This window comes from Protopterus annectens, chromosome 15.part0 (assembly GCF_019279795.1).
Source record: "Protopterus annectens isolate FY-2018-M chromosome 15.part0, PAN1.0, whole genome shotgun sequence".
In the NCBI taxonomy this organism is placed as follows: domain Eukaryota; kingdom Metazoa; phylum Chordata; order Ceratodontiformes; family Protopteridae; genus Protopterus; species Protopterus annectens.
The window spans coordinates 483,387,527-483,411,701 of record NC_056749.1 but is presented as its reverse complement, the minus strand read 5'-3'; the positions used below and the strand labels follow the sequence as shown (position 1 = coordinate 483,411,701).

At 43.5% G+C, this 24,175-nt stretch overlaps 1 protein-coding gene across 1 annotated transcript in view; it reads left to right on the top strand.

Annotated features, from left to right (window-relative positions):
- The window catches only part of LOC122789775 (probable global transcription activator SNF2L1), a 2,109,210-nt gene that overhangs the window by 1,091,078 nt on the left and 993,957 nt on the right, over window positions 1–24,175 (top strand). Inside the window, exon 12 of the mRNA XM_044057215.1 lies at window positions 1,461–1,687. Coding sequence (XP_043913150.1) covers window positions 1,461–1,687 — 227 coding nt within the window. The remainder of the gene's footprint in view (window positions 1–1,460; window positions 1,688–24,175) is intronic.

The window sequence follows — 24,175 nt, the reverse complement described above, 5'->3', positions numbered from 1 at the left end:
GCTGCATCAAAGCTCTGCTTATTGGCTGGCATGTTCTGCTGCTTAACTTGCTAATCTTAATGATTTCTGGGACATTCATTTGTAACATGAATATGGCTTTGACTAGATGAACAGAAATTATAAAACATTTCAGCAAAGTGTTGAGGGGAAAAGGAACTACTTGATAACCAAAAAAATATGAAACTTTTATAGTCTTATAATTTGGACGGCACAGTGGTGCAGTGGTAGAGTTGTCGCCTCACAGCAAGAAGTTCTCTGGTTCGATTCTCGGTTGGAGTGCCTTCTGTGTGGAGTCTGCATGTCCTCCCTGCGTTCATGTGGGTTTCCTCCGGGTACTCTGGTTTTCTCCCACATTATAAAGACATGCATTTGGAGTGTTTCTCTCCGGGCTTTTGCTGAAAATTGCCTTTGTTCCAAGTCGGACTTTCCCAGTTAACGAATGTTAGATAAAAATAAAATAAATAAAAATATCTAAAGGGATCAGCATGGAGGAAGGGAAACCCACTACCACTGAAGAATAAAACATTTCTAAAGAGACCAGGCGAAGGAATTGTACATGTGGGTGTGTGATGCACACCTTCGATTTTCTGTACTGACTTCATCCAGTTCAGATTCACTGGGGAGCTGGAGTCTAGTCCAGCACTCAGTGGATGTAGGCAGACCAAGAGAGAGAAATTAATCACACACACACACACACTCTGTCTCTCTCTCTCTCTCTCTCTCTCTCTCTCTCTTTCTCTTTCTCTCTCTCTTTTACTAATTCTCTTCCTTTCCTCCTCTTGAATTTTGCAGCTACCTTGAGTCCCTGTATTGACATATGGAACCTCTTGCAATGTTGTATTCTATTAGTGTATAGTGTATTCCAATGTTTATTTCTTATTTGTCATGTATTATCATGTGCTATCATAAATCATATATATTAGGAATTCTCATGTATCCTATATATAGTGTGTTCAAACTTGATTGCTTCCTTTTTGTATTGTATCCACAAATTATGGTCCTATGATATTGACCTTGTCTTATCATGTTCACGTATATAGATTGTTCTAACCATATTGCTTATTTTTATAGTATCCACAGATTGTACTCCTGTGATATTGTCTTAGTCTTTGTAATCAGTGTCAATTTGTAATCTGTCTAAAATGTTCTCTGGAGCTTTTCCCCCTAGGCTTCCGGTGAAAATGAGCACTTACCCAGTCGGACTTTTCCTGGTAAACAAATATCAAACAAATTAGATTGTATCATCATAACTTGTTTGGTGTACCTGTTTGTACTTTCCTCACAATTTTGTTTAAGCAGCATTACATACTTTTTCCATTTTCCCTTGACAATATTTTTTTTGATATATAGTAGTATTTTGTTTCTGGATAAATTAATGTTATAGAGTGATAGGCAGCTATATTGTGTTCTAAAGTGACATACCAGTAATTATTAAAGTTGGACTGATGTTGAAATTTTAGGTATACAAAGATTCTGATGAAGGATATTGATATACTGAATTCTGCTGGTAAATTGGATAAGATGCGCCTATTGAATATTCTGATGCAGTTAAGAAAGTGTTGCAACCATCCCTATCTGTTTGATGGTGCGGAACCAGGGCCTCCATACACCACTGACACTCACTTGGTTTTTAACAGCGGAAAGATGGTGGTGCTTGATAAACTGCTACCAAAACTCAAAGAACAGGGTGAGTATCTTGTTGACCAATTAAATGGATGCAAGTTTGCTTGAATTAATGCTTCATGTACAATGTGAGTAATAAAGAAAAGCATTTTTTTAAGAAGGAAAGATTTTGTGTTCTTAACAGAATTGATCTCTGAGTTAAATATGTTTTGAAATTATACTGTAAAGTTTTCTCGCAATAATTAATTAGAGTTTACTACTACAGGTTTTTGCACAGCTGGGGTAATTTATCAGGGGGAATATTAGCATGGTTAAAGACTGCTGATCCTATTCATTCCATCTAGTCCAGCATTTGGATCTTTAAACCACTTGTTTGATCCAACCCAGCAAGACTAGCACTCTTGTCTTGAGCCCCATTAAGAACTTTTTCCCCATCATACCACAGTCTGTAAGATTATCTCAGATCTTGTTTACAGCCTTTGAAAATAGGTGCGGATTTTGACTCAGCTTCAGCCACGTTCTCTTCCTTGAAATTTATTCTATATTCATAATACATTTTTACTGGTCTTCCTTTCTTATTGCAGTTATACTTATAAGGTTGCTTTGGGCTGTAATAATTTCCACTTCCAGCACAAACCACAAGAAAATAAAAAAATAAAATGAAAATTAACCACAAGGTCAACGATACAGACCCAACATTTATTAAACACACTATAACACTCTACCGCCTTGGCTAATAAGCCTTCCAGGAGTAAAAATCAATTAAAATCAACCATATAAATACAAAAAAAAAATTAACAATCAATCATACAAGTATCTAATCAAGCAAGTTAAAGTAAAACACTCCAATTAACTTCATTATTCAGACCACCAGGGGACAGAATACCAAACTTTAAAATGTACAAGGATTCGTTATATAGTAATTTACTCTTAAAGGTTTCATCAATAATAAAATTAATACAAACTTTCTGTAAAATAGGAGCTTGCAAAACAGAAGAATCAGAATTATGAAAAGATTTAAAATGTTGGGCAATGGGACTTTCTATCTTCCCATGTTTAGTATATATAATATGTTCCTGCAATCTTACTTTAAATTTACGTTTACTTTCCGTAATATAAAACAAGTCACAGGGGCATCTCAAAACATAAATGACCTCAGTGTTACAATCAAATCTATCCAATGCAGCAAAACTGATGCCATTAATAAAGGGAAAAATCTCACAACATTAGCACAGGAACAACAGTTGCCACTCGGGAAGGTGCCCTTTTCTAGCAAAGAAATAGTTTGTGAAACCTCAGGTAAAACAAAATAATTATGAACCAAAATGTCTTTGAGGTTCCTACCCCTCCTGTATGAAATACTAGGCTGACCATACAAAAACTCAGACAACTCTTTATTTTTCAATAAATAACTCCAATAATATTTGAGCAAAGAAACTACCTCATTACTAAAACACGAAAAAGTGGTTACAAAATATATATTACTCTTCAGTTTAGTGCCAGTAATAACTGCATTATTATTACTACATTTAACTTGGTTGTCCAACCAGTAAACAAAAAAATAATTGTGTAAACTGTCTCTAACTAGTATATCCTAGGTAACCTTGTTAATAGCTGATTCAACCAAAGAAGGATCATAGTCCTTCGAAACAAACGTATCAAAAGTTCTGAGCATTTCTAACCCCCAGTCTTCATCAGTATTACATAGTCACCTAAGTCTGATAAATTCACCATATGGTAAAGAAGACAATAAATGTGTGTGTGTGTGTGTGTGTGGGGGGGGACTTGTGGGTCATTTTAATTTCCACTTGTAGTCTGTTTTTGTCTTATCTTACTTTTTCCCCTTCAGTGTCTGTTTCTTGCTGCCGTCATTATCTATATGAAAAAGCCTGTATATTCATAGTTGAATTTCTACTTTGGCTAGTTAGTGTGATTTTTTTTTTTCTTGTTTTGTGTTTTTTGATGTTCTTCACATGAATCACTGCTGCAGAAGCCTTGGCTATATGGCTTATATCCTGCATAGGATATAACAACTGACCAGCTTCCAAAGTTTCAGGACATCTTCCACATGCCTAGACAATTAGGCAGCTCAAGTTGAGCTGACTGAAAGGTCATATTGAGGCACTAAGCCCCACAGAGCTTTTCTCCGGCTGGGAAGAATGCTCCTCTGTGGGTTTATAAGGTTCAACTGTAGGCTAATGCTGTTCCATTGTTAGGCAGGTAAGTTCCCTTCAGGGAAAAACCTTCCCTACTAATTTTTACTTGTAAATGTTTAAAATTTCTGAAAAAATATTTTTGTTGACTGTCTTGTGAGTTGCAAACAGGAGTGCACTTTTTTTCTTTTGTGGTAAAAATGTTATTAATAGTTGTTTTAACTACTTTTTTCTGCAGATAAACTGTGCTTAATTTACTTTTGGGGGTTGGGAAAAGTGTTTTTAAAGTGTGTTTTTTCTTTATGAGAAAATGTTTCTTTTTGACTTATTTCCTGTTTTACGAAGTATTCCTAGGAAAGAAACACCATTATTGGCTTGACCATGAAACAAAGTACCGGTTTCTCAGTTGGACCTTCTTCCAGCCTGAGACGAATTGTTAAAGCAGCCTTTGTCACCACAACACTGTGGTAATTTGCCTCAGCCACAGGTTGGTGAATCTACTGTGGCCAAAGCTGGTTCCTTAGACCACTTGTCTTTTTTTCAGATCCCTCTGGTTTAGTCCATACAGCCACCATGGACTGGGAGTTAGCCACATTCTCTTCAACTGTTGGGATCTCCCAAAGGGGGCAAGGAAGAGCCACTCTTGTTGGTCATAGGAAAAGGGCAGGGAATGTGCCCTGCTTAGCCACAATGTTTTTGCCCATAACAGGGGAAGCTGTTACTGACAATGGCAATACTGGTAATAGAAAAGGTGGTTCCTCTTTCTGTGAATATGTACAAGGTGAAGAGACAGATGCATTTGTTTTCTCCTCAGGTTTCTGATTTAAATTCTGGGGAAACTGTGGTATCTGATTCTCCCTGTGAGAGGATTTCAGACCCCAAGAAAATATGATTTGTTACAAATGGTATTTCCAAAAACTTCACCTATTCCTCCACTTCTGTCAACCTTGGAGGATGTTTTTGTCACAGCCTGTGGTTTCCTTGACAGTCAACCTGCTGCCCCTAAGAAAGTAGGTAGATTGTATAAAGTTCTTCAGTCTTTTAAGATTGTATACCTGAATCCCAGGCCTGACCCAGCAGCTGTAGGTTTTATAAGTCCAGTTGCTACTAAATTTGTTAATTGTAATCATTCTCATTCTGCTAAGGATGGAAAAGCTTTTGATATATTTTTAAAGCTTTTGATGAGTTTGGGGAAAAATAACTACTTCTGCAACTTTGATTTTTAGGATTCTAAACTGTCAGGCTGATGTGCTGAAGTTTATCCTGATAACTTGTGAAAGTATGTGGAATGTTTTTGCATTAGTTTCCTCTTGTGAGGAGAAACTCTGCACTGTGTAGTTTAGCCCCTTCTATTTCTCAATTCACTACTCATTGTTTAAAATGTGTTTGTGGTTCTAGAAACTACCTTTAGGGCTGCTTCCTCTAGTACTGTTTTAAGGAGGTTTGTCTGGCTACTTTCTCAGAACCTCCCAGATGATGTCAAAAATTAAATTTGACATTTTCCCGTGGATAGAGTTCATTTTAAGACCTCCTGCTGAAGAAGTTATCAAAACGTGTAATGAGAGGAAAGCTGATTCAGAGAATCTCTCAAATGTGTCATCCCTCTACTCCCTTGTTTAATTTTGTGAAAAACAATGTAAATAGTCTCAGCAGAATGCTGGTAAGCAAACATTTAAAAAGCAGTAGCAGTGAGGTTCCAGAAAGGAAGCAGAAACTCACCAGAACAAAGGACAATCAGATAAGTCAGAGTGACTATATGATGGACCTTGTCCCTCCACCCCGACCGCTTGAAGTCCCTTAATCCTTCCAGAAAATCTGACTCTCCATTTCTTTCTTTTGCAGCAGATTGTTTCAGACAAATGGGCCCTGAATATTATCCACCTATAATATAAATAGTAGTGGGAGAAAATTCATCCTTTCCAGGGGATTCCTCCTCATCCGCTATACCAAACTGTTCTCTTTCCTCCTGTGTTACATCACATGCTGTCTCAGGGGGTAAAAAAATTGTTCCTCCTCCTTCTCAGTTAGAGAAAGGATTTTTATCAAGAATGTTTTTTAATGCCCAAGAATAAAAAACTTTGGGGATTAGTTTTGGATCATTCTTTCCTGAACCAGTTTGTGATAATACTCAAGTTCAAAATGCCTTATCTTCACAACCTGTTACCCCTTCATCTTTGGGTAACCTTAAATTGAAAAGATGCATATCAGCACATTCCTGTTCATCCAGATTTCTGGTATTTCTTAAGGTTTTGTATGTCCAGATCACATTGTCAGTTCTTTTCCTTACAATTTGGGCTATCCACTGCTGTAAGGAAATTCACAAAGTGTCTGTCTCTTGGGATAGCCCATTGCAAGATACAGAGTTTCCACATTTTTCCATATTTATTTATTTATGTGTGTATGTATGTATGTATGTATGCTTGTATTTGCCTTTGTTGACTGTGAAATGCTGACTGGGCAGAGCCCATTTTCAGCGGAGGCCCTGGAAGAAAAGTTCCATCATAGTACATTTATATTAACAAGTGAATTTTAGACAGTTCCCAGGAAAAAAAAAAGTTACATTTCTCAGGGGAAAAAAGCAAACAAACATAATTACAAGACACATATATTCAGTAAAGTATTTACATCAACAGTTATACGTCTATAAAGTTCTCGTAGCTCTAAAATCTTGCAGGAAGTAAATGGATTGAAACTGTAGAAGGGAAAATGTTGTAAAGAAGTTTAGTGTTCTTAAATTTTGGTAAAGAAAGATTTGCAAGGAGTTAAAGATATGTAATAAAGTAAGTTATAAAATTTTATTGGAAGGGAGATTTTTAGTATTGTATAGGTTTGTAAAGAGTTCGAGATATAATGAAGTAATTTATAAAATGATGTAGGAGGGGAGATACTAGTATTGTATAGGAGGATAGTGATAGTAACAAGTGAATAAAAGAGCATGGTATAGGATTAGTTCTTTTCTAGGCTGCCTATTCCAAATCGGTGTATCTAGAAAGATTTGTAATTTAGGCATACAGAGGTGCATGAAAGGGGTAGAGCAGTGGATGGGGTCAGTTAGAAAAAGAAAAAGATGAGCAATGTTGTGTAAGAGGGGGTTAAGAGAGGTGTATTGATTCAAGTGCAGGAGGAAGAGTTGTTAGGGGGTGCAATGATTCAAGTAGAGGAGGGCAGAAAGTTAGTGATAAGCAGTAAGAAGATTGTGCTTTCACTAGAGGTCTCAACCTGGTGATGAATATGTGCACGGCCAGGATTGGGTAATGTATTGTTTGAGCTGTATTTTATAGTTTGGGAGTTTGTTAGACATTTTTTACTTGTGTAGGGATGGTGTTCCAGAGTTTGGAGATGTAACCAGAGTTTAGTAAGTCCCTTAATAAATTATTTGCTGTGGTAGTACTTAGTAGAAATTTATCACTAGAATGGAGGTCCCTTGTGGGGGTGGAGGGCGATAACATGAACCAATGTTGTCTTTTCTGTCTGGGTTCAACTTGTGGCTTGTCGGATCTGACTTGGATCTGATGCCAGCCAACTTCTAAAGATTTCAGTCTGTCGGGCTCTTCCTCCTCTACCCAAACCCTCACTCCATCAGAACTACCCTAGATCTAGTTGCCTCCATTCTGGACAGCAGCTCAGTTGTATGCACTATGGATTATATTCTTTTACTGACTATTTTTTTATATTGTTAGCTTCCTCTACCCTAGTTTACTTTTTGTGTGAGTTAGGATAGAGTGTTAAGAGTTAGTATGTGTGTTGTGTTTCGGTGTAGGTTTAGTGATTTGTTGAGTAAGTTGTTTTCCCGCCCGGTGTTAGGGGTGTTCTTATAGTGTCTTTTATGTATTATGATTAGTTTAGGTAGGTAGTTGTAGGTTCATTTCGGTTAGGTTAAAATGAATAAAGGTTTTAGAAAGTGTGTTGCATGTGGGTATAAACTTCCATCTCAGGATGTCCATGATCAGTGTGTCTATTTTCTTTTTTTTATTAAGATTTTATAACAATAAATTTTGTTTACAGACATTCATAAAAGAAATAACTTGCAATTCAAACACAAATAAATAAACGATAGGTAAGGTCAACTAAAGTATTTACAACAGTGTCTAAGTATAACAGTATAACAGAGTGTCAAAAGAACCATAATAGTTTTATCAAACTATACTGGTATCTTTATCTAGAATATTTTTTAAATTGGACCACATATTATATGAAAAAGGTATTTTAACTGATCTTGATTTGATAGTTATCATTTCTAACAAACACATTTCAGAAATAATATTTTTGAATTCATCATATGAAGGAGTATATTCAGATTTCCAGTTTCTGGTTATTGTTTTTCTAGCTGCTGTTAGGACAGACCATAAGAGAGGATACATGACTTTTCTTACACATTTGGGATTTGGAGTATTAAAAAGAATTAAGGATTTAGTTAATATAAAATTGTCTGTGAAAAGTGTTTGAAGGAGACTATTAATTTTCTCCCAAAATTTCTTTAAAATTGTACAATTGTAAAACGTGTGACCAATCTGGTTTAGAGTCTGCTTTACATCTCCAACATAAAGGGCAGGATTCACGAAGGCTTGCACGGAGTCTAAGAGTAGTGTAAAACTCCATGCAGCCTTCGTGATCCAGGAACAGCCCAAAGTCCGTGTAAGAGACCAGCTAAAACGTCTCTTACATGGAGTGGGCGTGGATAAGCTAATCACCTCACTTGCAGCCGAATAGCATGCAAATGAGGATGATTAGCGATTCAGAAAGCCCAGAACAGCCCGTGTAAGAGCCGTTTTAGCTGCAGAAATGTACTCAGTTGACAACTGAGTACGTTTCTGCAAAAACCACAATGGAGCCATGTCAGCTCCAAATAAAGGGTGCATATGTGTCAGGCAGCATGCCAGTGGCCAAATATGTGGCCATTGGCAAGGTATCCTGATGCAAAAGTAATAAAAATATAATTTGTTTTTCCAGCAATCGCCAATGTTTAAATCCAGCGCAGCCCCGCGCAAACGGGCTGCGCTGTATAAAACATAAAAATGAAGGTTATAAATCCACAAATGTGGGTTTTATGCAATACATGGATTTACAATGCAGGGACCAGCAGACCAAAAACAACATGGCCACCGTGTAGTGGTTGCTAAGGGGGGAAGCTGAGTCTAAGAGATGTAACTAAACATTAGTAGGCAATCTGATGCAAATGAGTGTTAGGATATTGAATTCCACTGTCACATAGCAAATGAGCACATTCTGAGTAGTGTAAGAGTTACAGAAGGGGAGGAACAGAGTAGGAGATAGGTGACATCACAGGGGGGAATGGCAGAAAGAAATGCAGTTCATTGGAGGTCAGAGTTACATGACAGATGTCAGACACATATCATGGAAAGAGGAGTACCACAACATAAGCATGGGAAAGTCAAGAAATGGAAGGTGTACACTGTTGCCTACACCAAAGTTTCTTGCTGGGCGTGCATGCGCACGTGTGCGCGCCATGAAGCGCGAGTAAGACAGTGTGCACGCGTGTAAGCTAGACTGAGCATGTGGGAGCGTGTTGGGAGATGTTTAACACTGTTTGCACGGGTGTGCGCGCGTTTTAACCCAAATAAGCAGATTCTGAACCGTGTAAGCATGTGTGCGCGCGTGTAAGCCACTGTGAGCGTGTTTCTGCTGGTATGCACACGGCTCCTCCCTGAGGAAACAGAGAGGAAAAAGGAAGCAGCAGATTTAGTAGGACGCTAGCAGGGAATACTGCTGGAGCTAGCAGGTGAAAACAATTAGAAGCAGGCAATTAGACAGGCAGAATAGTAGCTCAGCCAAACACTTAAAACTCTGCAAACAGCGGTGCAAGATGTTTCTCTCAAGAGACACTGCAAGACAGGAGTAAGCTATTAGAAGTGAAAACTGAAAAAGCTGAACTCAGAGCAGAAATGTTAGGGGCTGCCATAGCTGTCATAATGAGACATAGGCGACTTGCTGAGGGTGGTGACAATGCAGATGGTGCCAGAAAACCCACAGTGAGGAGACGGAGAAGAGTGTACAGGCCCAGGGTCACCTACCACGGGTTACATGAGCTGGAGATAGTAGAGCACTATAGAGTGGACAGAGACCTCCTGCAGCAAATAGTGGAGCTGTGCAGGCCACGCCTCACACACAGAACCAACAGAGGGGAACCCATCCCAGTGGAAACCAAGGTATGTGTTGGCCTAAGAATACTAGCAACAGGTACCTTCCAGAGACCAACTGGTGATATGATGGGGATATCACAGGCATCAGCCTCCAGGGTACTGCACCAGTTCCTGGATGCCATGTCAGCACATGTCGGTGATTATGTATATTTCCCCAATGCCCGTGAGGTATTGGCCAGCAATATGCGTCTCTTCCAGCAAATAGCGGAATAACCTGAGGTAATGGGTGCAATAGACTGCACGCACATACGCATCAAAGCACCAGCCGGTGAGTGGGGTAGGGCCTACATTAACCGCAAGGGCTTCCCCTCCATCAACTGCCAGGTTGTGTGTGATGCCCAGGGCATAATAATGAATGTGTGTGCTGGCTGCCCTGGGAGCTACCATGATTCCCACATCTGGCATTTGACGCAGCTGTACCAGACATTTGCCAATGGGGACATCCCACACGGACACCTAGTGGGGGATGCAGGTTATGCACTGGAGCCGTGGCTGATGACACCCATCAGAAACGCACACACACCTGAACAGGAACGCCATAATGAGGCACACGCACAAACACGTAATGTAATAGAGCGTGTGTTTGGGCTGCTCAAGTCACGGTTCCGGTGTCTGGACACATCTGGTGGAGCCTTGCAGTACACACCAACTACATGTACCCAAATTGTCATGGTATGTGCTATGCTGGGTCTACTACTAATTACCGACACGACGATTCCCCGACGGAAAACTCACCGACGCCAGATGACCGACATCACACAAACCCGACAACGCAAAACACCGAACACCATTACACCGAACACCATTACACCGACACACGGAACGTAAACAACACGCGACACTACATAGCATACACACTAGCCCTGACCCAAACCCTAACCCTAAGGTCCGACACTATCGCACACTTCACCTACCTGCACCCTAACCCTAACTCACTTAACCCACCCCTAGCCCAAGCTCCAACACTAACGCACACATCACCTACCTGCACCCTAACCCTAACTCACTTAACCCACCCCTAGCCCAAGCTCCGACACTAACGCACACTTCACCTACCTGCACCCTAACCCTAACTCACTTAACCCACCCTAGCCCAAGCTCCGACACTAACGCACACTTCACCTACCTGCACCCTAACCCTAACTCACTTAACCCGTCCCTAAACTACAGTCCCTCACTAGCACACACTTACCTTACCCGAACCATACCTCCGACACGAACACACACTCACCTTTCCCACAGCCTAACCCGACATCCCACAATCTCGAGCACTTACCTGACCGCTCCTAACTCCGTCACCATCGCACACTTACCGTCCCTTGTCGGTCTTTCCGCTGTCGGCAAATCACCCTGTCGGTACACTTACCTGTCGGTCATCTGGCGTCGGTGAGTTTTCCGTCGGGGAATCGTCGTTTCGGGCATTAGTAGTAGACCCGCTATGCTACATAATATGATCTTGCAAAAACAACTGCAGCAGGACCAGCATAGGGCCGAGCCAAACGGCCCCCCACCATTGCCAAGGCCATCACAGGCAGAGCGTGACTCGGAGGAGGAACAACCTGAGCCTACCCCAGTAGGCCGAAGGAGGCGTGCCCAGTATGCCCTGGCCTTGGCAAAGAGGCAACGCATAGCACATACACTGGCTCAGTAGGAACCCTGGGAATGATACCCCCTCTGACTCACTCAAATAATAACAGGGATGCCTAAAATGACATGACCTGCTCACAAACATGTACAGGGAGTGTAATATGTGCATCCAACAGAGGCAGCCCTGCAGCACCACCTGAGGCATGAATGCCATGTGTTAAGTAATGTAACACCATGTACTGTATGCACACCTGAGGACCCTGACTAACATCCTACCCTCACCAAGCATCATGCCACAATATGACAATGAGATGATCAAGTGCAATAATTGACTGAAGTATCGCAGTTAGTCAAAGGGGATCCAGTGTGTGGCAGCCTGGGATGACATGCTGAGCATGACATGATACTCCACCTGCTAGGACTGGCGTGCACCTATCAGTGCAGGCCGTATGGATACTGGCAAAGACTGTTGTTACCCACAGCGTGCCCTGAATAGGTAAGGCTCAAAACACAAACTTACCTCCATAGGTATCAGAAGGGATAAGAATAAGATAAGGGATAAGTTGAAACAGCAAGATGCATGCAGTCTAAACTCACCCAGTATGGAGAATGTTGATATCTGTGCTGTAACAGAAAACTGGGTCAAGGCTCACAACAGCACCCTAACACTACCAGGTTACACCTCATACTGTGCTGTACAGCCTCAAAACATGGAGCAAGCTACAAAAGGAGGGTGACTAGCAATAATTGTCAAGGATAACCACCCCCCCATGTTGGTACCACAACAAGAAGCAGCATGGACTAGCCATGGTCAAGTAACAGTGTCTAAAACTGCCCCCCAGTTTATAGCCTGCTACAGACTACCATCCCAACACCAGGAACTGCACCTGGCCTATGCTGGAATACATGAATATATCAAGTCCTCCATACCACATTATATTGGGTGACTGAAAATACCCAGACATAGACTGGGAGCATTATACTAGCTCCAACACTGTAGGACAAAAGTTCATAGAATCCATAAACCAAAATGCCCAGGAACAACGTACCACTCCCACAAGAGGGGTAAGCATACTGGATGTGATAATCAGCAACATGGGTACTGGATGGCAAGACGAGAAGTGTATTGCTCACTGGTAAAACCAGACCATAGAGTAATCACACTGGATATACAAATCCTCACCACAGTCCCTGGCCAGAAAACCACAGTGGAAAACATGTTTAAAGCAATATTTGCACTCCTCCAAACTGATGTGGAATCCATTAAAGGTCCTGTGCAGGTGCAAAATATGGGCCACACCTCAGAACCTGTAATACAGCCATTCCATGAACACTGCCAGGAATGCTTGGATTATTCAATCCTAAATTAAAACAAGACACAATGCCATACACGCAGGCATCTGGCATGGTGGACACCAGCCATAACCAAACCATACAAGAGAATGAGGAAGCTACTACATGATAGAGCAAACATAAACAATGAAGCAATCACTGATCAGTAGTATGGCAATAAAATATGTCCACACATACAATCCACTAAGGCCAGCCACAACAAGTTGAATCTGTGAATCTTGAGGCAATGTTACACCTGCCCCGAGTACACAGACAACCCCCAACTCCCCCCAAGAAATACAAATATATGTGAGAGATGCAACCATCTATCCAACCTGGAGGCTGAGCTCCCTCAACTCAGTACTCCCAAAACTAGTCAGGAGGAGAAGGTAACCACACACACCACAAACCCAGTCCCACATAAACCTATCACAACTGCAAACCAAAGACATAAACACAGAAAAACATTCCCGGAGGCACAAATTACAAACACAGCACACCAACAGAGGCCTCTAAAGCAGACACCCAATCAAACAACCTCCAAACATAGCACATGCCACACATAGTACACAAAGCTGGTGTCCCAAACAGTCACAGGCCAGAAGGAGAAACAACATGCCTTCCATGCTGGTGTGAATGACCTGAGATGTACCTCCCTGGACTACATGAAAAGAGACATCGATGAGCGCTCTGATTATGTAGCCCAGGCCGGTATGACACTCACCGTTTGCAGCATCCTACCCTCACCAAGAATGATGCCACAGTACAAACACGGAATGATCAGTTATAACAAGTGGCACACTTACTGGTGTCATTCCAAGGGGATCCATTGTCTGTCTGCTTGGGATGTCATGCTTGACAAGCCACGCAGCTGTTCCAGGGATGGCTTGCACCTGTTACCCCTGGGCGTCTGGATATTGGATAAGGCTTTTGCCACCTCCATAGAGCCTTTCGTAGGCAAGGCTGAAAAGACTAACCCACCACCCTAGAAAACATAAGTGGAAAGAAACATAAGGGTAATGCTGACCAATGCCAGATGTGTAAACCCCAATATGCATGCTCCGAGGCCATCCCCAGTATGGAGAACATCGATGTCTGTGCAGTGACAGAAACCTGCTGCAAGCCTCCTGACAGCACACCAGCACTACCAGGTTATACCACATATCATGCGTCATGGCCCCAAAACCTGGAACAAAACATAAAAGGAGGGTGAGTATCCATATTCAGCACAGACACCCATACGTGCAGGTAACTGACAATGCACAAGGCATTGGAGTCCACCCATGTGCAACTAACCATAGGCAAGACTGCTGTACAGTCTGTAGCATGCTACAGACCACACTCTCACACACACGAACCCCACCCAGCTGTCCTGAAGACACTGGACAGTATGAATGTCCCACCAAATACCAAACAAGGTACCACAAATTACCACATGGGTGGTAAACCATTATGTATGGAAAGAGTAATCAGGAACCTAGGGACACAAGTGGACAGTAACCTGTTATGTGACACTCACATTGCCAATGTGGCTAGGAAGACTGTCTACATTGGACACCGTATCATAAAAGGATTCACATCTATGTCAACAGAGGTCATTGTGCCCCTATACTGTTCTCTTATCACACCCATAATCTAGTACAATGCCTCATATGGGATGTACCTTACCTGACACCTGCAGCAGTTAGAAAGACCTCAAAGGTACCTCACCAAGAGGATAAAGGGTCTCAAATATATGTCATATGCTGCCTGGCTGTAGACACCCCAGCTGAATGCAGACACATACTGCCTACACAGAGGCATTTCATGCCTGTTGTACAAGACCATGCCCAACACAGGAGTAATGGACATGCTTCACCCCAGAAAACTCAAAGCCATCAGAGCTGTGAGAGTGAGAGATGTCAACCTCAACACATAATGAAATAGGATGTGCTGGAGGGACAGATACATAATCCAGAGGCTCCCCACACCCTGGAACATAATCCCACTCCATGTTAGGCAGAGCCCCTCACTGACACTCTTCAACAGGAATCTTACCAAGTGGATGGATGATCGTAGAGTTACACTGGGGGTCTTCACTGTGTCATGTCCAGACAGAGGCACAGCAAAGCAAATCATAAATGGCCATAATATTCACATAGCAAGGGGTTGTGAAAGCCACACACACTCTGGCTAGGCTAACAAATGCCCTAGGGTGGATAGCCTAGTATGAACCTATGAACCTATGAAGATACAAATTGTACAGGACACTAAGGATAATCCCAAGGCTTTCACAACTGATGGTAGGAACCGTGTTGGGAATTCACAGATATGCTCTGAATCACACAAATATCACAAACAACATACCAAACACACACACATATTGCCAACATATATCCTGACAGGTGCAGTGCAAACTCGCCCCCCCCCCCCAGAATGCAAAATATCTATCCCAGCAGACTGCTGGCCCCCTGACATTGCAGATGCTGAGGTAACAGCCAGCATCTACAAAGCAAAACACACAGCAGCAATGGTATGAGATGGCGTCCTGGGCTGAGTCCAACATGGACTCCAAGACGAATGGAATGCCAAATCACACTACTGCTCAATGTCATTCTTACCACAGGATATGTACCCAAAGAGCAGTGCACAACAACAGTGGTCCTTCTCAACAAAGGTGTTGCCTGAATGGATACTGAAAACTACCACCCCAGAATCCTGAGAAGCTCGGTCTGCACAGCTATGGAAAGGATCAGCATGTACCACAGACATCAAGATATTGGGGACCTAGTGACACCGGACCCTACCCAGTGTGGCTTTCTTAAGTGCAGATCCTGCCCCTAAACATGTTTGACTCAATTGAAACAGTCATTAAGGTCATTGATGAGGGCAATGTGGTCCACACAGCGTAGCTGGACCTTGCAAAGGCTTCTATACAGTACCCTACGTGTTCATTATAGATATGCTCACCAGCTTAAATATAAACCCCTATGTCAGTAGAGGGGTTGCAAACCAGACCAAGGACAGAACAGACATGCTAGACATGCTGCAGCCATATCAGACTACAAACCAGATATAACTGGCATCCCACAAGGCTTGGTCCTGGGATCTCCCTCGTCTGGTATATATGTCCCATAGGTAAAGGCCAACATGGAAGGACTGTGTCTGAACATGTTTGCAGAGGACTACAAACTGCTCACCATATATGATCCACCAGCTGACACAAGCATCCCACAAAAGGGCCACATAGAAACAGACAACTGGTGCCATAGCCATGTCAGCAAGCTAATTGCAGAAAAGTGTATAGTCAACCCCCCGTGGATATACAGTAAGTGCCCACCAATTACCACATAGGTGTTAACCCATTACGTACTTAACATGTAATGAGAGACCTGGGGACACAAGGTGATAGATAGCCTGCATTGGACAAACATGTGCTGTAGTGTTTACAGAAACATACCATATACCCACCTAATCATGAAGGTTGTCAGATCTAGATAAAGGGGGGTCATTGTGGCTCTGCAGTCATCCTTCATCAGCGTTACAATTGACTACAATAGCCCCTGTGGGATGTACCTCAGCAGACACCTCCATCAACTGTAAAGTCCCCAACAGTACCTCACCAGGAGTATCAAAGAGCTTGCACAGATGCCATGTGTTGCCTGATTAAACAAACTGCAGCTACACACACTGCCATACTGCCCACCCAGAGGCAAGCTGTGCCTGATGTATAAAGCCATGTCCAAGCTGGTATCAATAAACATGCTGCACCTTGTACAATCTGAATGGCAGTGAGCTATGCACATGAGAGACCTGAACCCCAGCACTGACTTACATAGGACAAGCTGTACTGCATGATCCATAACACAGAAGCCACCCCCACCCATGAGTAAACTCCCAGTACAGGCTACCCATAGAGTCACTTATCGATTCTCCTCAAGAGGAATCTTGATGAGTGGATGGGAGATGGTAGCTTTACCCTGGGTATCACTGTCATGTCACAGGTAGACAGAGGCACAGTATACTAACCATGACATATGTCATGGCAAACTCCACTTACAATGTGTGTAGAAGGACAAACACACTCTCCGACTAGCATTAGAAATGGCCTAGGGCACATCGCTAGTGTTTGCAAATGTACACCTATGTTGTGGAATACACTACCAATGTTGGACAAGCCTGGTTTAAGTAGTTCATATCTGAACATAATGCAACATGGTCAGATGTGCACAACTGGCCCCTAACCAGGCTGTTGTGCTCACTATGGAAATGTAAAGCAGTGATAGGACTAAAGCCCAGGATACTGTCCACCACAGTCAAAGTACTGAACCAGTACACTATACAGTACTACAGTGTTAGGTCAGTGTGAAGGGATGTTGACAACTGTATGCAAAGTATCCCATGCAAACCCTGCAGGCACAGTATAATCCTGTTGTGTTCACACACAAAGCAGTTGTACAGTAACTACACAACATGACACACAACACACAACCATAAACGGGAGATATTTGTTGAAGTTCACACTCATCCACAAATGTGGTGGGCTGCAGAGTTCAACATATGGAAAGCTCACACTGGGCATGCTCACACACTTTGATAAATGAGACATATGTCAGACAACATGCCATGGGAAGGCTGAACTGGGCATGCTCACACACTTAGGCCAAATCTCAGTTTAGCAGTTGGACACACATATCTGGTATTTTTATGTGTTATTCCAGGAACCAACCACATTACAGCAATCTGCCCAGTGCACACAGTTAAATGACTACAGAGACATACGTGATATAGTGGATCCCTCCCATATGCAAACATCTTCCACAGATACACAAGTTGTACATACAAACAGGGAATGCTATGGCAATAAAGACGTGCAAACAGTCTATCAGCAACAAATAATGTGCATTTGACAATTAAACATATGGGTGTAGAGGTCAACACTAGGCTGTTTGCCCTAGGGAATGACAGCTTAGCCAGAGTGTGCTTGTCGTCTGCCTCCCCACAGGATGCACATTCCCCTTTCTAAATACTGATGATGTCAGCACCCAATAAGTACAGCAGGAGAAGGGAAACCTCCCAGAAATGCGAATAGCGCGCTCTGCTAATGCGTCCATCTCAAGTGTCATAACATAGTTAGGTAGGGGTTTGAATCCTGCAAATAGCAAGTGTGTGTGTTTGGATGAGGGGGGTTAGTGTGTGTGCAATTGTGTGTGAGGGAAATATCCCTTTTGGCAACTAGGAGAACAGACTACAGGATGCACATTCCCCTTTCTAAACACTGATGATGTCAGCACCTTATAAGTACAGCAGGTGAAGGGAAACCTCCCAGTAATGCGAATAGCGCTCTGCTAATGCGTCCGTCTCAAGTGTCATAACATAGTTAGGCAGGGGTTTGAATCCTGCAAATGGCAAGTGTGTGTGTTTGGATGACGGGAGTTAGTGTGTGTGCAATTGTGTGAGGGAAATGTCCCTTTTGGCAACTAGGAGAACACACTACAGGATGCACATCCCTTTCTAAACACTGATGATGTCAGCACCCTATAAGTACAGCAGGAGAAGAAAAACTTCCCAGTAATGCGAATAGCGCTCTGCTAATGCGTCCGTCACGAGTGTCATAACATAGTTAGGTAGGGGTTTGAATCCTGCAAATGGCAAGTGTGTGTGTTTGGATGAGGGGGGTTAGTGTGTGTGCAATTGTGTGTGAGGGAAATGTCCCTTTTGGCAACTAGGAGAACACACTACAGGATGCACATTCCCCTTTCTAAACACTGATGATGTCAGCACCCTATAAGTACAGCAGGAGAAGGGAAACCTCCCAGTAATGTGAATAGCGCGCTCTGCTAATGCATCCGGCTCAAGTGTCGTAACATAATTAGGCAGGGGTTTGAATCCTGCAAATGGCAAGTGTGTGTGTTTGGATGAGGGGGGTTAGTGTGTGTGCAATTGTGTGTGAGGGAAATGTCCCTTTTGGCAACTAGGAGAACACACTACAGGATGCACATTCCCCTTTCTAAACACTGATGATGTCAGCACCCTATAAGTACAGCAGGAGAAGGGAAACCTCCCAGAAATGCGAATAGCGCGCTCTGCTAATGCGTCCATCTCAAGTGTCATAACATAGTTAGGTAGGGGTTTGAATCCTGCAAATAGCAAGTGTGTGTGTTTGGATGAGGGGGGTTAGTGTGTGTGCAATTGTGTGTGAGGGAAATATCCCTTTTGGCAACTAGGAGAACAGACTACAGGATGCACATTCCCCTTTCTAAACACTGATGATGTCAGCACCTTATAAGTACAGCAGGTGAAGGGAAACCTCCCAGTAATGCGAATAGCGCGCTCTGCTAATGCGTCCGTCTCAAGTGTCATAACATAGTTAGGCAGGGGTTTGAATCCTGCAAATGGCAAGTGTGTGTGTTTGGATGACGGGAGTTGGTGTGTGTGCAAGTCTGTGGGAGGGAAATGTCCCTTTTGGCAACTAGGAGAACACACTACAGGATGCACATTCCCCTTTCTAAATACTGATGATGTCAGCACCCAATAAGTACAGCAGGAGAAGGGAAACCTCCCAGAAATGCGAATAGCGCGCTCTGCTAATGCGTCCATCTCAAGTGTCATAACATAGTTAGGTAGGGGTTTGAATCCTGCAAATAGCAAGTGTGTGTGTTTGGATGAGGGGGGTTAGTGTGTGTGCAATTGTGTGTGAGGGAAATGTCCCTTTGGCAACTAGGAGAACACACTACAGGATGCACATTCCCCTTTCTAAACACTGATGATGTCAGCACCCTATAAGTACAGCAGGAGAAGGGAAACCTCCCAGTAATGTGAATAGTGCGCTCTGCTAATGCATCCGGCTCAAGTGTCGTAACATAATTAGGCAGGGGTTTGAATCCTGCAAATGGCAAGTGTGTGTGTTTGGATGAGGGGGGTTAGTGTGTGTGCAATTGTGTGTGAGGGAAATGTCCCTTTGGCAACTAGGAGAACACACTAGAGGTAGCACATTCCCCGTACTAAACACTGATGATGTCAGCACCCTATAAGTACAGCAGGAGAAAGGAAACCTCCCAGAAATGCGAATAGCGCTCTGCTAATGCGTCCATCTCAAGTGTCATAACATAGTTAGGTAGGGGTTTGAATCCTGCAAATAGCAAGTGTGTGTGTTTGGATGAGGGGGGTTAGTGTGTGTGCAATTGTGTGAGGGAAATATCCCTTTGGCAACTAGGAGAACAGACTACAGGATGCACATTCCCTTTCTAAACACTGATGATGTCAGCACCTTATAAGTACAGCAGGTGAAGGAAACCTCCCAGTAATGCGAATAGCGCTGCTAATGCGTCCTCAAGTCTCAAGTGTCATAACATAGTTAGGCAGGGTTTGAATCCTGCAAATGGCAAGTGTGTGTGTTTGGATGGCGGGAGTTGGTGTGTGTGCAAGTCTGTGGGAGGAAATGTCCCTTTGGCAACTAGGAGAACACACTACAGGATGCACATTCCCTTTCTAAATACTGATGATGTCAGCACCCAATAAGTACAGCAGGAGAAGGAAACCTCCCAGAAATGAATATAGCTCTGCTAATGCGTCCATCTCAAGTGTCATAACATAGTTAGGTAGGGGTTTGAATCCTGCAAATAGCAAGTGTGTGTGTTTGGATGAGGGGGGTTAGTGTGTGTGCAATTGTGTGTGAGGGAAATGTCCCTTTGGCAACTAGGAGAACACACTACAGGATGCACATTCCCCTTTCTAAACACTGATGATGTCAGCACCCTATAAGTACAGCAGGAGAAGGGAAACCTCCCAGTAATGTGAATAGCGTGCTCCGCTAATGCATCAGCCTCAATTGTCATAACATAATTAGGCAGGGGTTTGAATCCTGCAAATGGCAAGTGTGTGTGTTTGGATGAGGGGGGTTAGTGTGTGTGCAATTGTGTGTGAGGGAAATGTCCCTTTTGGCAACTAGGAGAACACACTACAGGATGCACATTCCCCTTTCTAAACACTGATGATGTCAGCACCCTATAAGTACAGCAGGAGAAGGGAAACCTCCCAGAAATGCGAATAGCGCGCTCTGCTAATGCGTCCATCTCAAGTGTCATAACATAGTTAGGTAGGGGTTTGAATCCTGCAAATAGCAAGTGTGTGTGTTTGGATGAGGGGGGTTAGTGTGTGTGCAATTGTGTGTGAGGGAAATATCCCTTTTGGCAACTAGGAGAACAGACTACAGGATGCACATTCCCCTTTCTAAACACTGATGATGTCAGCACCTTATAAGTACAGCAGGTGAAGGGAAACCTCCCAGTAATGCGAATAGCGCGCTCTGCTAATGCGTCCGTCTCAAGTGTCATAACATAGTTAGGCAGGGGTTTGAATCCTGCAAATGGCAAGTGTGTGTGTTTGGATGACGGGAGTTAGTGTGTGTGCAATTGTGTGTGAGGGAAATGTCCCTTTTGGCAACTAGGAGAACACACTACAGGATGCACATTCCCCTTTCTAAACACTGATGATGTCAGCACCCTATAAGTACAGCAGGAGAAGGGAAACCTCCCAGTAATGCGAATAGCGCGCTCTGCTAATGCGTCCGTCACGAGTGTCATAACATAGTTAGGTAGGGGTTTGAATCCTGCAAATGGCAAGTGTGTGTGTTTGGATGAGGGGGGTTAGTGTGTGTGCAATTGTGTGTGAGGGAAATGTCCCTTTTGGCAACTAGGAGAACACACTACAGGATGCACATTCCCCTTTCTAAACACTGATGATGTCAGCACCCTATAAGTACAGCAGGAGAAGGGAAACCTCCCAGTAATGTGAATAGCGCGCTCTGCTAATGCATCCGGCTCAAGTGTCGTAACATAATTAGGCAGGGGTTTGAATCCTGCAAATGGCAAGTGTGTGTGTTTGGATGAGGGGGGTTAGTGTGTGTGCAATTGTGTGTGAGGGAAATGTCCCTTTTGGCAACTAGGAGAACACACTACAGGATGCACATTCCCCTTTCTAAACACTGATGATGTCAGCACCCTATAAGTACAGCAGGAGAAGGGAAACCTCCCAGTAATGCGAATAGCGCGCTCTGCTAATGCGTCCGTCTCGAGTGTCATAACATAGTTAGGTAGGGGTTTGAATCCTGCAAATGCTCAGTGTGTGTGTGGGTGTGTGTGAGTGGGTTTGGTGTGTGTGCAAGTCTGTGTGAGGGAAATGTCCCTTTTGGCAACTGGGAAAACAGAATACAGGATGCACCTTCCCCTTTCTAAACACTGATGATGTCAGCACCCTACAAGTACAGCAGGAGAAGGTATGTGGCATGGACAATGACTGAGTCATATGTGTCCATGCCTCTGACTGACCTGTATGCTTGTGTTATGTGGTGGACCATAGTGCCCCACAGGCATATCACTGTGACCTTCACCTTGTCCAGCCTGGTGAGCGTGACCACACTGTACCGGACAATAAAGGTAGCTAACACAACTGTGGCAGGTGTGTTGTCTGGCTGTACAGGCTGTGACTGGCACACAAGATTTGTGTGCTATGTGTTATGTGTGATGTGTTCAGGCATAACGTATGCCTGTGTGCCAGCTGCAGAGGTGTGTGCCGCTCAGGCAGGATGCTATTCTAAGGCTCCATGAATGGCCCAGTGTGTTCACGCGCTTGCATTGCTGTCAGTGTAGGTCTACATCAGACTGGTATTGTAGTCACTGTAGTATTGCATGCCACCTGACAGGTTATGCCAGTACTGGGTTCAGAGTGCTTAGTCCCCAGTTTGGCTATGTGGTTCCATCTCATACATGTGTTGTACGTCCATGTGTAGGGGAGAGGGTTGACTGTGTACATGTGGCAGCTGTGACATTGCCACATGACCCACATATTCCACAACTGTAGCATAGAGGTGACTGACAACTGACCTTTGAACATGCTACCATAGTATTGTGATTGCCATGGTGATTAACAGCACATAGGGCCAATGGGAACAAGGTACATAGGTTCATAGCATCATACTAGGCTATCTGCCCTAGGGCATTTAAGAACCTAGCCAGAATGTGTTTGGCTGTCGCCATCCATTGTAAATATATCTTGCCATGCCCTATTCCGAGGTTAGTATACTGTGCCTCTGTCTAACAGTGACACAGAAGTGATACCTGGGGTAAACCTACAATGTCCCATCCACTCATCAAGATTCCTCTTGAAGAGAGTCAATGAGGGACTCTGCCTAACCTGGACTGGGATTTTATTCTAGAGTGAAGTGAGCCTCTGGGTTATGAATCTGTCCCTCCAGCATGTCCTATTTATTTCAGTGCTGAGGCTCAGGTCTCTCAAGCGTGTAGCCCGATGGGATTTGGATATTCTCAGGTGCAGCATGCCCATTAATTCCGGGTTCGACATGGTGTTATACATTAGGCACAGATCGCCTCTGAACAGGCGGTATGCCACTGAGTAGAGCTGGGGTTTCTTTAACCGATCAGCATATGGCATCTGTTTGAGCACTTTGATCCTCTTGGTGAGGTACTTGTGGGGTCTTTCCAGTTGCTGCAGGTGTCTGATAAGGTACATCCCGACAGGGGGATTGTACTCAATTATGGGCCTGATGAGGGATGAGTAAAGAGGCACAATGTCCTCCCCTGATGTAGATGTGAATCCCTTCATGATGGGGTGGGCTATATACAATGTCTTTCTAACCACTTTGGCCACGTGGTTGTCAAATGAGAGATTGCTATCAACTTGGGTCCCCAGGTCCCTAATTACTTCTTCTGTATGTAATGGAGTACCACCTATGTGGTACTTTGTGAGCACTTTGTTTTTGCCAAAGGGGATGACTATACACACTTTTGCATTCAGCTGGAGGCCATGGCTCTGGCACAAGTTGTCTGTTTCTATGATGCCCCTTTGGAAGATGCTTGTGTCGGCTGGAGAGTCGATTATGGCAGCCAGTTTGCAGTCATCTGCATATTTGGTCAGCCACAGTCCTTCCGTGTTGGCCTGTACCTCCGATAAATATATACCAAACAAGAGAGGTCCCAGGACTGAGCCTTGTGGGACACCACTTGTAACTGGTTTGGAGTCTGGCATGGCTCCAGCAATTCTAACCATGTGGGTTCTGTCCTTGAGCCAGTGTGCAATCCATCTAGTGACATAGGGGGCTTATATTTAAGCTGGTGAGCCTCTCTAGAATGCCCGAGTGGGGTATTGTTTTGAAGGCTTTTGCGAGGTCCAGGTAAGCTGTGTGAACCACCTTCCCCTCGTCAATGGCCTTGGTGACTGTTTCAAAGAAATCAACCAGGTTTGAGAGGCAGGATCTGCCCTTAACAAAGCCGAACTGGGTATGAACCAGTGTCTGTAGGTCCCCAATATCTATATTGATGT